This window comes from Oenanthe melanoleuca, chromosome 3 (assembly GCF_029582105.1).
Source record: "Oenanthe melanoleuca isolate GR-GAL-2019-014 chromosome 3, OMel1.0, whole genome shotgun sequence".
Lineage (NCBI taxonomy): Eukaryota > Metazoa > Chordata > Aves > Passeriformes > Muscicapidae > Oenanthe > Oenanthe melanoleuca.
In genome coordinates, this window is record NC_079336.1 from 80,243,563 (window position 1) to 80,259,795 (window position 16,233).

A 16,233-nucleotide genomic window follows, 5' to 3' on the forward strand; every position below is an offset into this window, starting at 1 on the left:
TAGCTTTATCTTTATCAATGTGGCCTGTCACTCACCTTGGAATTGGCATCTTTTGCTTTATGTGCAGCCAAGGAATTAATATTCCACACTTTTCCATCTTGAGGAAGAGGGGCTATGGAAGAGAGTATAGCTCTGATACGGTACCATCTTCCTCTACCATGGAAAATCTGGTATTTGGATAGACCCTGACTTTGTTACAGTAGTTCCTTTCCATACAAGATTTCCTTGGCATACCATGAAAGGTCGGTGTTAAGACAGTTTTCCTCTTCATCTGATGGTGATTAAGAACAAATTAAGCCAATGCAATATGCTATGGCAAAATGTGTGCAGCTGTGGGAATACTGCTTACCAACGTTAGCTTCATTTCCACCTCTCCTTTTCCAGACCTCAGTTACTGAGTCCTTATCTTCCCCAAAAGGCATAGAATACAGGAGAAGAATCACTTGCCTAGTCCTGCTGGCCACACTATTGCTGTGCCATTGGCCTTCTGCTGGCTTGTGCTCAGTCTGCCATCAACCAGTGCCCCCAGGTCCCTTTCTGCCTGGCCACTGTCCAGCCACTCTGTAGTAGTAGTAGCCTGTAGTGCTACTGTAATGGATTCAGCCCATTTATCCAATTCAGCCTGTCCATGTCCCTCTGCGGAGCCCTCCTACACTGCAGCAGATCAACACTGACACCCACATCTGCACATTGGCTGATGGTGGGCTCAATCCCCTTATCCACATCATCAGTGAAGATATTAAACAAGACTGGGCCCAGCACTGATCCCTGGGGGCAGCAGTAATGACTGGCTGCCAGCTGGATGCAATGCCATTCACCACCACCCTCTGGTTCACTGTGCTGTACTACTGTGTGTTCATTCATACATTGCAAACACTTTCTTCAGACACTGAAAGAAAACCACTGTGTTTAAGTTGTTGTTACCTGTTGACTGAGACCAAATTAAATGATAACTAATGGCTTTGGAACATCAATAGGTTTGAGTACTCTAGTCACTCATAAGCACGGCATAATGAATATGGTATTTATTCCTTTTTAGGAATGCATATGTCTTTTGAAAGAATATCAGAAATGCTTCCGTGAATCTAAACAAGAGACTTTGGCAAGTCTAGGAGAAAAGGCATTGGAAGTATCAGAAGTGTACATTTTTGGAAAATCTGAAGCTTTTTGTAAGAGATTAGAGAAAGTGAGTATATTGGGTGCTGTTATTATTGGTAAAGAAGCATCTCTCTGAAGAACAGTTTATAAAGAACAAAAAAAGTGAATGCTTCCCAACATACATTCTCTTAATCATCCTTTAAAGGAGTCTGTAACTCTCTTTTGAGAGAATTTAGGCACTTCCACAGTGCAAGTCATCCCAATGCTTGATGCTACTATCTCACAATTGCCTTCTCAATTGTCAATTTATCTTAGTGGGGAGAGAAATAACCTGATTGATTTAGACTTAGCTCATTATTTTAAGAGGTTTAAAATTATGTGGGAAATAGCATACTTTTGCTTTTCTTGAATGATATTGAAAACTCATGTTTACTGCCAAACACAATTCTTCAGATGAATCTACTGCTTGATGTTGTCTTAACATTTAGCTTGGTGATGCAGTGAAGGGATTTTAAACTAACATTCTTGAGTGGAAAAGGTAGTAGGTGCTTCTTGGTACAGAATAAGGTCAGACAAGAGATAAGATGATAATAGTCTCAAGGCAGGAATTCTGTGAGTCTTTGATGTACTTCTTCATCACTCAATATACTTACTAATCTGTAGGGTGTGCTTTTTTTGTTCTTTGAGATGTTTTCATCATCAGTGTGTACATGCCATGTTTTAACTCCTTTTCCGTATTGTCCTATTGGATCTAGCAGAAGAACATAAAAAAACCCTCTTTATCATTAGGAAAAACAAAGATTATTTAACTTTGTGTTGTGGTGAGAACTGATGTTGAAAGCTGAATTAACCATGCTTAAAATATTGAAGACACTTGACTCAGAAACAACACATTTGTGAATGCAGTAGCTAGAGGAGTGGCTGTTGATAATTTTATTTTGCTCAGGTTTTAGTTTATAGAGGAAATAACAAAAAATTAATTATGACCATGAATATAACATTTTTATTTCAGATAATGAAGATGATAACCATAGAACAGAATTTTAGTGCACTGACTAAGTGTGCAGTCGAAGGTATAGATCTTATGGCAGTTAAATTCAAAAATATCTACCACATTTTTCAAAAGAAACAATATGACAACCTTGATCCACAAGTAACAGAATTTGATGTGGATTTTGTGAAATTCATGTCAGAAGTTGAACGTTTAGAGGTAAGTAATATTATGACAATATAAATTGCTTGGGAAACATCTCAACTGATCATCAGTGACTTTGGATTGTGAATAGGCTGCATTGTTCTTCTAAAGAGTGGGCTTTGTGTTTGTCCAGAAGGAGTCTTTTTCCATTCCTTCTCCTTCTTTCAAAGGAAGGTGTAAAATATATTAAACAGTGCTCATGGATGATTTTCATCTGCTGCCAAAATGACAAAAATTATGAGAGAATGATCTATGTGGAAGGCGTTTATTAGCCTGAAGAAATGTGGTCAGATTTTGGGCAGAACAAAGTGGGAACTAATTTGTTTATTTGACTGAAACTGGCTATTTATTAATTAGGTTAAGCCTGGCCTGATGAAGGCTGCTATTCTGTGCTTTAAGTAATTCTAACTTTCAAATGCTCCTATGTTAAGAAAATATCATCAAAATACTATTCTCTGACCTGAAAAACCACACTGAATTTTGTATTCTTTAGACACAGCTACAGACTTTTATGCGTACCTGTTTTCGGAAAATTGTGTCTTCACAGAATTCACTTCAGTTACTTCAAAGGTATTGGCAACTATGTTTTAAAATATTTTTAAGTAACTTGAAATTACTGATTAGCACAATTGAAACAGCCCAGCAAATTTTAGAACAAAGGAACTAAATGAGAATTTTTCATTACTGACATTATGAAACACATAATCGTGATAAAAAATATATTTTATCTTTGTTATGGCAATCAATATATTCTGTTTCTTAATTTCATTAGAATATATTTATACACAAGAACATACTAAAGGAAAAGCCTAAAACATACTAAGCAACAACAACCAAAATATCCACCAGGCAGAAATTTTAAACTTCCTTAAAGCAAAAACGTTCTCCAGATTCAAAAGCATTTCCTAGATTTTTTTGCTTATTTCACTTTATACAATGTTCATATACTTCCAAATAACTTAAAACAATTATTATTTTTGAAATGTCATTTTGGGTATTAATTTTTAATACAGGTTTCAAAATCTGAATATGCCATGCCTTCAAGAAGAAATAGTAAATACAGTTGGTTATATTCTTCAACATTATGTAGCAGAACTTGAAGCTACTAAAAAGGTATTTCATTTCCTTTCAGTAAGTTGTAAACGTTGTGTTAAAATAAGAGCATTTTAATAGGAATAATTTTTATTTATTTTATTTCACTAATTTACCTCCAATTCTCAATTTATCCTACTCCTGTTTTCCCGTTACAGAAAACAGGCCTAAATGGGTGGGCAACACAACAGGCACAACCACTCTTGAATGCAAATTTGTCATCACAATTTTATTTTATAAGCCAAAATATTTTCTGTTATTCCTTCATCAGTTAAATTTAAAGAAGCATGTTCTTATCTGGCTGTGCACATTGCTTGCATGTACCTTTTGGATTTATTTATTAAACGAGGCTTCCACAGTTAATTTGCATTTATAAGTAGTTGTTATAAAATGCTGTGGCAACATAAAATACATATAAAATATATGTGAATTGCATTTATGTTCATTATGAAGTAATTTTTCATTATTTTTGTGCTGCATCCTGACTGAAGTATAAATGAGAATCAAGTTCTGGCAACTGCTTGTATCACTTGACTAAAAGTAAACTTTTACTTTGTCCATAAAATATCCCTCCACATCAGAGCTAGATGTCCAAACTACTTTTCTACTCAAGAAAGAAAGGAAGGATTACTCTAGAGTGAGTTAATGTGATCAATTTTATGCAGTGTCCTGCAGATTTAAATAATTCCCTCCAAATGCCCATTTTTATTCAGAGAATATAAAAGAAATCTAGAAAACCAGACTGTTGAAAAAAATTTTTTAAGATGTTTACATTTTGTAAGATCAATGATAGAAGTTTGCACCAGGAGCCAATATCTATAAACTCTGTACTTATTAGAAGATTTTTCCTCCAAACAGTGACTTAAAACTGTAGCCTAGCAAAGCTGCTCTGAACCACTCTGTACAGTGTCCTTTCCCTACCTACACACTGTATGTAAATTACTGGAACAGATTTTTCAGCAGCGTTGCTGGCTTTAAAAAATCATGTAGCCTCCCCTTAGCTATATTTTCCCAAGCAAAGGAAAAACAGTTACATTTACTGAGAGGGTTTCATCCAGCTCCTCTCCAGATCACCATTGCTACTTGGATTTCTTTGGTTGGGACTGTGCCAGAGACAAGGTAGGGCTAAGAAGACATGCTAGTTCGTGAAGAGTTGTATTATCACAGAGTCTGTGTTGCCACAGCCTGAGCTCACGTGCCTGAAATTGGGTACAAATACTCCTTTTTTCTGTCAAAGAATATGTCTTGATTCTACTGGCTAGTTCTAGCTATTTCTTAGATATTATTAGATTGCCTTTTATCTTTGCCCAGCAAATTATTCCTAATAAAAAGTTGCTTCTACTGCAATGCTTGTTCTCAAGTGATTGAATACTTTGTCAATGCAAATTTTGTGCAGTATAATTTTAGGCCTTTTTATATTTTTACCATAATACAGGCATTCACTGAGCAGGGGACATTTTTTCTTGTCTTAGGCACAGATAAAGCATGGGCTGTCTATCCAGGAGTATGTACATGCATTTTGATTAGAAGTTAGTAGAAAAGTGCATATCATAGAATGCTAAATTATCCTGATTTCGAAGGGACCCACAAGAATAACTAAGTCCAAATCCTGTAATATTATCTAATAGTCAGATATATGTGTCTGAAGAACAGTATTGGTGTTGCTATTAAGGAAAAAGCTCTCAGTTAACAATCTATCTTGGGCCTTTCCTGAGGCCAGTTCCCAAGCAAAGGAGGAAAAGCCCCACAAGGGTTCTCCTAATACCACTTCATTAAACAGCTTGCTTTCACAGCAGATGCTTCAAAGTCAGGTGTCAGGCTTGATCCTGAATACTGGCTGCTCAGCCCTGGGGTTCACAATGCCTTTTGGTGCACTCAGGACTCTGCCATAGGTAATCACAGCTGAGAAACAGCATGAGATAATGGAGACAGGAGAGGTACCAGCATTGATGATACGTGTGCATCTTGGACGTGTACCAAGTGAGGGGAGAAACAAGTGTTTCTCTCCATGAACTGTTGTGTGACTCCACATGAATTTAATCTGTTTGGGAGGAGGAAGAAATTGTGGTAGCAGAGAAAACAGTTTAGCATTTCAATAGCCTTTTTAATACATGTGTTAAATGATCTTGTTCTTACTGTAGCTTTACCAAACCCAGAAAGAGGACCCTCCTCTTGCTCGAAACATGCCACCTATTGCAGGAAGGATATTGTGGGTGAGACAGCTATTCAGAAGAATAAATGAACCAATCACCTATTTCCATGTAAGTTGATGTGCTGAAAAATTAGGTGTTTTGTGTAACAGTGAACTGTCCTACTTCAGTAGAGGGAAGTTTCATGAAGTTTCTGGTTATGATTACATCACTTGTTATATGCTGAGCAACATTTTTTCTTTGCATGTTTATACTGCTCTGCAGTAACCCTTGCTGTAGATCCAAGATGTAGTGTTGGAATAGAGCAGACTAAACAATTTCAGTTGAAAATAACCTTGAAGAATTCTTGTAATGTTTGAGTGGTTCTCCTACAAAGCATCTAGGTTCTCATGCCAAGTTAACTTCTCTATGAGAGAGGTTTTCACTTTTCTGTTTCTCTCAGATGTGAATAATGATCATTTAAATACGTCCCAAGGAAAACAGGCATAAATATCATCACTGATTAAAAAAGGAAACTTTTACAATAAATTTTCAGTTATTCAATTTTGAGTAGAACTGAGTATCTATTTCACTGTGAATTGCAGGTATTTATGACAATGTATTAAAGTAATTGCTCTTACTGATGTTAAATATTTAGTATTTATTCCTTACAAATTCTTACTCACTTTATTGCCCTGTAAATTTGAATCATAAATATTTGATACGGTTTTTAAGAACTCTGTCAGTATAATTCCTAGTATTAACCTACACTGTGTATAGACAATAGTTAAATTGAGAAAAACCCAAGTGGTATGGCGGTTTTGGATATGATTTTAATTTGAATTGACTGTGTTTTAATAGAAACATTCAGATATCTTGGCAAGTCCAGAAGGTAAAGCAATTGTTCAGTCATATAACAAACTTGCATATGTATTGGTGGAGTTTGAGATAGTCTATCATACTGCGTGGATGAAGGAAATTTCACAATTACAATATCGTAAGTAATTAAATATGTGCTTGCCTCTTTAAATTGTTGTTGAATACTAAGTTAACATAAATCAAATCAGATATTTTTAAAGCCTCATTTACCCTTAAAATGTGTGAGTTAGTCATGATCCAATTAGCAAGCTCAGTAATACAATCTCAGAACCTTACTGACCTTGATACTTGGTTTTGATGCCAAGGATTGTGGATTTGGTATGCTGTTTGACAGATGACCATAAACATTAGTGACACAAATTTAAGACACATATAACCTTGGTATTTAAATTCTTCATGTGTATTATTTAATTTTTTCTGGGTTGTGTTTTTTTTTTGGTGTAATAATTCATAAGGTTGTATTGCTCCAGTCCCTCTAAAGACAAATATTACTTAATGCCCAGAAATGTTTGAGATTCAAGTGTTGTGTTTCCTGGTCCTTAGAGAATTAGTTTTGTAATTTTTTAACTTGGGCTGAGAAAAATTATGACACAAGTAAGACTGGGTCTGAGACTTGTTTAATTTATGAAGAGAAAGGCAGAAAGTTAATATGATGGAAGTCAGTTGTGTATTTTCTTTGACTGAAAACAACATGAAGCTATTTCACAAGTAACCCTACATACTTAATCACTATATTGTAATTTTAGAAATCTGGATTTCATAACAATTAATAGAATTTAAACTATTGTTTGTCTGAGAAACTGATAATAGAATGTCTTTGCAGCCTTGCAATCCACGATATTTGTGCGTCATCCTACAACTGAGAAGTTCCTGGTTAATTTTGATCCCCAAATTCTAGAGGTTGTGCGAGAGACGAAATGTATGTTAAAACTGGGCCTGGAAGTACCAGAGCAAGCACTCAAGATAGCAATAATAGAAGATAAATTGAAGTCAAACAGGTTGCAGTTAGAGGTAAACTTGAAAAGTATCATGATTGCTGTTTAAAAAAATTAAAAAGGAAATGTGTTTAAAAATGGATTATTTTTTTTTTTTTTTCTATATCTAAAGATTAAAGCTGGGTAAGAAGTTTAAGGTAAATTTACAGAATGCACAGGTGGACATAGAAAATCTCATTTGAAAACCCCCCCCTGCCCTGTGTGGGCTGGTAGATACTTAAATACAAGAATATATACTTTATATACCCAATGGCACACTAAGTATACCTTGGCCATGAAATAATTTAAGCTAAACAAAAAGTTTTCACAGCCTGAAAATCAGAAAAATGCAGGGTTTTAGGGTTTTTGTGAAGAAATATTTGGGTTAGTCTGGTTTGTGGTATATGGTGAGCCACAGAAATGTGAAGAATTTTGCAGTTTACCTACAAGAGAAGTTACATGTGTAATACACAATGTAACTATGTAATGCACAAAGCTGGCTTTCATTCCTCCTTCGGTAGCATGATACAAATTCATTACATCCCATAAATTATGTTCATAGGTATGTAATGTCTGTGGAAAATTCTACAATTGTTTTCAAATACAGCACTGTGCCACTTTCAGTATCTTTTTCAGATGATTTGATTGTATGACAAATTGTTTTCTTGAGTAAAGAAATACTTGAAATATTCTTCTTGATACTGTCCTTTCTAATAATCAACAGGGTCTCATCCAGTCCTATGAAGATTTGCGTAAAGCAACACCAAATGTGTTTGTAAATCTCTTGACACCAAACATTGAAAAGGTTGGTAGTTCTGCATGCACTTCAGTATACTTAATAAGTTAAAATAACGTAATAATAATAATAATCTATAATTCTGAAATATTTAGATGGATCTGCATGTTATGAGTTTAATGGATTTTGCTGAGGCCTTTAAGACTAAAAATTTGTCCTTTGCATCCTTCATACAGTTCCCAATGTGTTTCACAATCAAATAATCTTAGTGCCTATGAGATAGAAGACCAGTAGAACAAAAAATATGGTCTTTGAGGTCTATTTATCTCCACAAATCTCTGGCTTTGACATGAGAGTTTGTTTGGAGAGAATTATTAACCTTGTAAATTCAGTGGTGTAGAATGCTAAATTATGGTATTTTATGCTACACAAAAGGTACAGTTTTATTGAAGATGCAGAGTGTCTATCTCATAACCCATTTTGTTTTGTCAGACATTTACAAGTATGTATGTGACCCTTAAAGTAACACTCCCCATTTTGGTCATAGGTAGTCACACCAAAAGGTTGCAGAGTTTGTGTAAGATTGTATAACTATGAAGTTGGACAGAAATGTGAGAAACAAAAAACCTGAGGCTATAGTATGCACTAACCTCCTCTTCATTTCTTGCATAATTGCATACATTTCTTTGACCTTTTTTGTTGGAAACTTGTAACCTCCCTTGCACACGTCTCTGGTTTAATAGCAATGTTAGTGATTCTAATAAGGCACTTGTTTTAATTATTTTCTCTTATTTTTTTTTTTAATCTATTAAATTATATCTTTATGATTAGGTGGAAGGTGTGTTGAGACAAGGACTTACCTTGTTGACTTGGTCATCTGTCACACTGGAAACTTTCTTTCAAGAAGCTGAAAAAGATCTGCATCTATTTAGACAGCTTTTGAGAAGGGTAAACTCTTGCTCACTAAAAGCTTACAGAAATTATTTCTAGGACACTATTTTTCACATTTGAACGTAATCTGTACTTATTTTTGTACCATACATAGAAATTTTGTTGCTTCTTAAAATAGGTTCGTTTTTGGAGTAGGGATATACTTAATGATTCTCTTCTATTATTGCCATCAAATGTTTGATTTTTGCTTCTGTCCTTAAAATAGAATCTATTTCCACTTCTTGTCTTCAGATTCTGGGGCTTTCACTATGATTTTCAGAGTCAATGCCTGTCTTTGAGTGCTTGTCCATGACTGCAGCTGCTTTAAAGATACTTTAATATAAAAACTGTAGATGGGGAACTTTGGAACATAAGCTCTATTCATAGCAGGCATGTTGTGAAACTCTGTCCTCTTTGAAGGACAGTTTTCCTTTTAATGGAGGAAAATATGTTTTCCCCTCACAGTTCTATGCACAGTTCTCTGTGCATGCTGCTCCATGCTCTTTTACTCTCTTGGTATTTGTCACATAATTTCTGAATTCATTCAATTTCATATTTAATATGTACATAAGTATTCTGGATGATGGGATCAAGTGTACCCTGACAAAGTTTGCCAGTGCCACCAAGCTAAATGGGAAAGTGTAGAGCCACCCACAGGAAGACCTGAATAGGCTTGAGGAGTGGACTAACAAGAACCTGACAAAGTGCAGGACAATGAACCTGACTAAGTTACAAGGACAATGTAAGGTCTTGCACCTGGGCTGACATAACCCAGGAGTGCAGCATGGGCTGAGATCTGCCTGACTGGGGAACAGCTCTGTGAAGAAGGACCTGGGCATCCTTGTGGACAGCAAGTCCAGTGTGAGTGAACAGTATGATCCAGCAAAGAAAGCCTGCAGGATGCTGGGTTGCATTTACCAGCAGTGATAACAAATCACCATCCTCCTCTACTAGGTGCTGGAGAGGCCAAACCTGGAATTATATTCAGTTTTGGTCCCTGCTATACAGAAGAGATTTGGAGAGGGTTCAGGGAAGGGCCACAACAATGATCAAAGGACTGGGAAGCCTAACAAATGAAGAAAGGTGGAGAGAAATGGTTTTTTTGGCCTTAACTAAAGAAGGCTTAGGGGAGACCTTATCATCATGGTGCAATATTTGAAGATTAGCTGCAGAGAAGATGGGGACCCCCTTTTTACAATGATTTACATGGAAAAGATGGGGGGTAATGGGGGTAAGTTACTCATGGATTGATTCCAATTTGACACAAGAGGAACATTTTTTGAAATGAGAACAATCAGCCACTGAAATAATCTTCCACTGGAAGTGATGGATTCCCCAGTGTTGGACAATTTTAAGACTCAGCTGGACATGGTGCTGGGCCATCTTGTCTAGGCTGCGCTTTTGCCAAGAAAGGTTGAACCTGATGGTTTTTGAAGTCCTCTTTCAACTTGCTATTCTATGATTTAATATGCTTGAGGACCAGTATTGACTTGGTTTTTTCTCAAGAATTTACCTTGACAGTCAGATTGCCCTTTTGGCTTGATGGTTGAACTGTGTGACTATGATCTCTTCGATGAATATTGTAAATGGTACCTCCTCTGGTAGGAGATTGTTAGTCACTGCTCAGGGTATCTAGTTCTTTTTATGTATGGCAGAAAATCATAGTTATGATTAATGCTTTGTTTTCCACTGAAACCCAAAGCTGGCAAAAAGGTTATCTCTGTCAGAAATTAACAGTTTTGTAGGTCTGAGTATATCTAAAATAACCCTGTTTTTATGTAAAAACACTGTTTTCCTTAAATATTTAGGTTGTAGGCATTTTTTTTTTTTGCATCTCCCTCCCATAGCAATTAAAAAAAGTTAACCTTGGTTAGATTCTTGATTGCTGTGAAAGGGTATTATTTTCAAATAGGAGAAAAGTGATGTGAAATGGAAGCATGAGGTATATTGTGCAAAACAAGATGGAATATCATATATGCTTCAAATAGAAGATTTAAAGATGGACAGAAGTCACTTTTACTTGGATTCTGCCATGGCAAAAACTATTCAGTGTAGTTGACTGTATACTAATAATGCTGCAATTTAGAATCAAATACCCAGCAAAAACCAGTGTTGACTAAAAGAAAGGAGAAGGACTGAAGATTAGCCCACCAAGCAATTTATGGTAAACCCTCCCCTTGCCTTGCTGCTAGACTTAGAATCCAATTATATTGATGCATCTTCTTCTATTATTCTGTTTTATTTAATCTAGAAACAGTGTATCTTGCATGATAGGAATGATCTGGGGTCTGGCTTTTTATTACTGCCTATCTGCCTAAAACTGCAGTTAAAGCAACCAGGGTTCTTTGGGACTCCAACCATTATAAATAACCCTTAAGTTACCATAAATTTTGTTATTATTCATTATACAGAACATATCTGCTCTGTAGCATTCTTGAATTTATTTTTCTGCAAAGCATTTTTATCTGTTATAGCTCTCTAAAATAAAATACATTATGCTTTAAAGATAAGTGTGTAGTATTAATGTGATTTTCTCTTTTTAGGTTAATGTTATAAGTGACGTGCAGATTGGCTCAATATTAAGAGAAATATCAAGTACTTCTTTAGTTAACTTACCAGTAGATGCTCCTATCAGAATAGATGATCTGTTGACTGACAATGAGGTGTGTGCTACTTTACATCTTTGAACTTGAATTCTAGGGCATGTTAGAAAAAATGCATTAGTAAATGAAAATAAAACTAAAAAAAATTCTCTATGTGGAAATACAGAGCTTTATTTGTAATTAAATTATTTTGATTAAAACATTTTATATGGAGATACATTGATTCTTTTATATTTGAGATAATTAAGCAGTAATATTGCATAGATAATCTTATTTAAGTGCTTTGTACTTAGATGAGATTTTTTGTGTATGAAGGACCTCAGACATATATAGCCTTTCTTCCCCCCTATATTTTCCGAATTGTTGTTTTTAAGGAGAAGGCAAAAAATAGTTTCAACAAGTACATCTGAAAGTCTGAAAGTTTTCTCATTCCAAAATAGGCTAAAAATGTATTAATTATGAAATCAGTGTTAGTAAATAAAATCATTAAGCACAGTTGAAATGGTATTTGGTAATTTCAGATTCAGACTGTGATCTCCCTTCAATATTCAGGACTTTTATGAGCACCTAAAAATACCATTACATTTCAAAAACGGGGTTTTTCTAGGCTTTAAAATATAGTGATAATACAATGGAGGGTTTTATAAATGTACAGGTAATTTTTAATAAATATATATATTTCATTGAAATAGTTTTGATCATAGGAAAATCTTTTGAATCTCCATGAAGAGAAACAGTAATAAGATAATCAGTGAAACTAAGACAATGCATTGATATTTTTATTTGACAGAATTATACCAAAGAATGTGCTGAGTTATTGAACAGCAAAAGCATGCACGTCGAAGATGCTGTTCAATATTTAATAGATCTACTTGAAAAGAATTATGAATTTCCATCTAAGTCAGAAACACAAGGTAGTTAATGTTGCTTATTTAAATAAAAAGTTTTGTAGACTTAGCTAGTTTTTATCAAAACTGATCTGTTTTAGCTAATTTGCTTTAGACTTCTCCCTCCCATTACAATTTCACCTGTTTTCATTTCTGTCACGGTTCTACTTTCTTTAAGCACTGTTAAACTAAACCATTAGCTCATGGATAATGGAGGTAATTCATTTTGGTGGGGTTTCTAGAGTTATAAGACGTCCTTATGTTTAGATTAGCAAAGTGTTTGCTCTAGATGAAGGACATTTCTCTCAGTCACTCATCATAACTCTCCCACTTCACATCCCCGACCTGTAAGTGAAATCCAGAGTTTCTCTTTTTCAGCTCTGGCAGGTATCTGGTACTGTCCCTCTGTTTTTAACTTTCCTGCCATAGTAGAATTGTGTGCTTTGCTCTCTGGTCAGTTTAAATTAGTGCAGTCAACTGCTGACACTTGTATGGCTGGTTCCCACTTCTTTGGGGTGTCTTACATGATTTTAGATGTCATATTGTTACAAGAGAAATGGTTTATATTTGGAAGAAAAAAAATGTATTAAGAAAAACTTTATTTTGAGGCTTAATCAGTAATGTAGCTCTTTTCTTTCATGAGATTTTTTTCCTTCTGGGTTTGGGTTTCTCCAGCTAAAGAGGCATAGGCAGGGTCAATACTCCAGGTGGTGCAACAGCATGCAAAGAGAAAAAAATGACACAAAATTACTTCTCTGTCTTTTGTTAATTTTTTTATACTGATTTTGATTTTTTTGCCATTTTCAGTGATATATTTATGTCTGCCTATCCATAATCAGTAACAGATTGGTACCTCACAGTGTTTGTTAAGCTGAGGCTTATAGGTTGGACTCTTAACCACATTCCTGGTGTGAAAAGGTGTCATGAAATAAAACAAATTTTTGATGATTCAGATATTACTAAAACAAAAATCAGTATTGTTTTGCCTTCAATGAGGGGATAGCATGACGTAAAGCAGAATATATATGCAATTACAATTTTATTGTTATTATTATTTACAGAAAAACATATAGCATTTGAAAAGAAAGAAAAAACTGGTGGAGAACCTCGAAGTGATGATAGCAAGGGTGGCAATAAAGAAGAAGAGTTTAGAAAGGTATTTTGTGAAAATAAGGAAATTATTTTTAGAGCAATTGGATTAGTAATCCAAGTAATCCAAGTAGGATCTTGAGTTTTGGTAGCTGCATATCTGTGTTACAGAAAGACATCACATGGACAGTATCAAATGTAATGTACAAGTTATGAAATAGCTTACCTAAAAAGTGCATTTAAGATGGTTTTTGGTTTTCACAAGTATATTTCATGTTATCCCAATTATCACCTTTATTAAACAAATTCTTGACACGAGTGGAGAGTGTAAAAATTGGAGACAATAATGTGCCTAAACCGTAACACAGGCTTTCCTTCTTGGGTAGGCAGGATCTTTCATCCTGTCTATCCTTCTCTTACAACTTCACCAATAAAGATTGTCTTTGTACTTTTTGCATGAAGAATGCAATCTCGTCATGTTCAGCAGAGAAGGAAAGTAGAAGTAAAGAACAAAGACTCTCAAACTTGCAAGCACAAATGCAGTCATGCTACAGTGTTGCATTTTTTAATGGAAATAATTTCATGTTGCCGTATTTTCATATTCTTAATCCATTTGGATTTTACTGTATTCGGCTCTTATTCAAAATGTGGACGTGCACCAATATTCTTGAGTAATTAATGATTTGCTTTTGTGGCTTGGTTTTGTTCTTTTTTTAATATGCAGAGCTTTTCTGAAGCAGCATATTTCGAACAGATGTCAATATTCTGTATCTGAATAAGACACAGTTTCCTCACATGCTAAATTGTCTTTTCCATGCAGCTTTTACTTATTTACTTACTTACAACCCGCCAACTTCTCACTTGTATTCTTCATGTAGCTTACAGCATAAATTCCTTCTGACAAAATCTATTAAGTTTGACTTGAAATGTTTTTGCAATAATTTTCAGGTTCCTATGTGAATAGGATGCCAAAGAATGTGTGGTTTATTTCTTACAGAACTGTAAAGACTTACTTGCCTATTTCAGCCGCCGGCTGCTAATCAGCCTCCAGAAAGCAACCCGATTGTCTTTGGATCGTATTAAAAGAAGAATGAGTGTTCCACTGTAAGTTGCAAATGAAAGTTTCCTTCGATTCCTTCAGTCTTCCTTCAATAGTACACACTCTTTATGAATTCTTCATGACAATGGCAAGATCTGTACAAAATCAGTCTCCTGTAATCAGTTTGATTTCTATAGATTCTTCTCTGCTTGAACACTTTAGAGACAGAATTGTTTCAGTATAATATACTGTATATTGAAAAGTCTACTTAGAATTCTATTAAGAGAATTTATTTCAAGCAAGTGAAGTTTGTGATGTTTTGTCATTAATGTTTGTTAAAGTCTGAATTACTTTTTTCTTTTTCGAAGGACATTTTTCATTAAAAAATGTATTGGAGTCCTTATCAAAGCCAATAGGAATTTTTTTTGTTGTTTCCTTCGTATTTGTCTACTGTATCATATTGTTGAATCCTCTCTTATTTGGTCACTATATCATACTACAGCATTTAAAATTTTACTTTGCTCCACGTTTTTAGGTTTTAATTTTAGTTTTGAGCAGGTTTACATAATGTATTTATCATTTTGCCCTAGCTGGTCATCTTTGAACCTTTTTTCCATTCTGTTGAATACTTATCTAAAATGTAATGGGACAGCTTTTACTCTTGATAGGTTGTTGCATGCAATGATCTGTGAGGCTTTCTTATGCCCTATTCAAAGCACTGGCAAAGTTCCAGCATTCTGAACCTGAGAGATTAAAATCCAGAATCAGAAAATCCTCTGGATAAAAAAATTCTGAAAGCAATGGCTGGCACCAAGCTAATCTTTTTCAGAATGGCGGAGCTCTAGCTATTTTCTTTATCCTTTAAACAACAAACTTTTGTAAGTTTTGGAAATAGTACATAATATTATGTGAACATTCCCCATGTGGGTTTGGTCCAAAAATGTAACTCAAAATTATATTTCTCAGATAAACTGAGGAGGTTTTGTGATGAAGTGTTCATGATATGTGTTAAAATTGTTTTACAGCAAATCTGAGGACACCATTGCTTTTCTAGAAGCAGAAGTACACCTTGATATTCCCAATCTGGTAAGTTTTATGTCATACAGGTAGGGTAAGAGACACTGTCTCATAGTTATCTCTGCATTTCCCCAAGTGCAGAGTGTGGGCATGCTTCCACTGAGCCAGCAAAGGAGAGCAGTTGCTGACATCTTCTTTGATGAAATGTGTTCACTGTTCCAGTGCTCTAGCCTCTGTCTCAGTGGTGCTTGCAGAGCCTTGCTTTTTAACTTTGTGTGGTTTAGCAGTTACATTGCAGTCTGTTCATCCATGTTCTTTGCAGAATGATTACAGTTCTCCTCAAATATAGTAGTTGCATTGCTGGAATAGGTTCCTCATCTTGCTTTATTTTTATTATTACTATCACTATTTATTTTAACTCTTATTTGTGTAATCTAAATCCTTTTGTTGAATTTCAGTAATGAATATTATCTTTGCTCAGTTTGGCTTTAGTCGCCTAAATGGGAAGTTAGATGACCAGAATAAGGAATACTGAACAAAAATAGAAGATTCAAAACCAAAAGAA

General features: G+C 34.9%; 1 protein-coding gene across 1 annotated transcript in view; it reads left to right on the forward strand.

Moving 5' to 3' along the window:
- DNAH8 (dynein axonemal heavy chain 8) overlaps nucleotides 1-16,233 on the forward strand; it is a 110,213-nt gene that overhangs the window by 13,249 nt on the left and 80,731 nt on the right. The window contains 14 exon segments of the mRNA XM_056486975.1: nucleotides 1,040-1,186; nucleotides 2,111-2,308; nucleotides 2,787-2,863; nucleotides 3,307-3,406; nucleotides 5,527-5,646; nucleotides 6,376-6,511; nucleotides 7,217-7,404; nucleotides 8,092-8,172; nucleotides 8,935-9,051; nucleotides 11,577-11,696; nucleotides 12,427-12,550; nucleotides 13,585-13,595; nucleotides 14,577-14,708; nucleotides 15,645-15,737. Coding sequence (XP_056342950.1) covers nucleotides 1,040-1,186; nucleotides 2,111-2,308; nucleotides 2,787-2,863; nucleotides 3,307-3,406; nucleotides 5,527-5,646; nucleotides 6,376-6,511; nucleotides 7,217-7,404; nucleotides 8,092-8,172; nucleotides 8,935-9,051; nucleotides 11,577-11,696; nucleotides 12,427-12,550; nucleotides 13,585-13,595; nucleotides 14,577-14,708; nucleotides 15,645-15,737 — 1,644 coding nt within the window.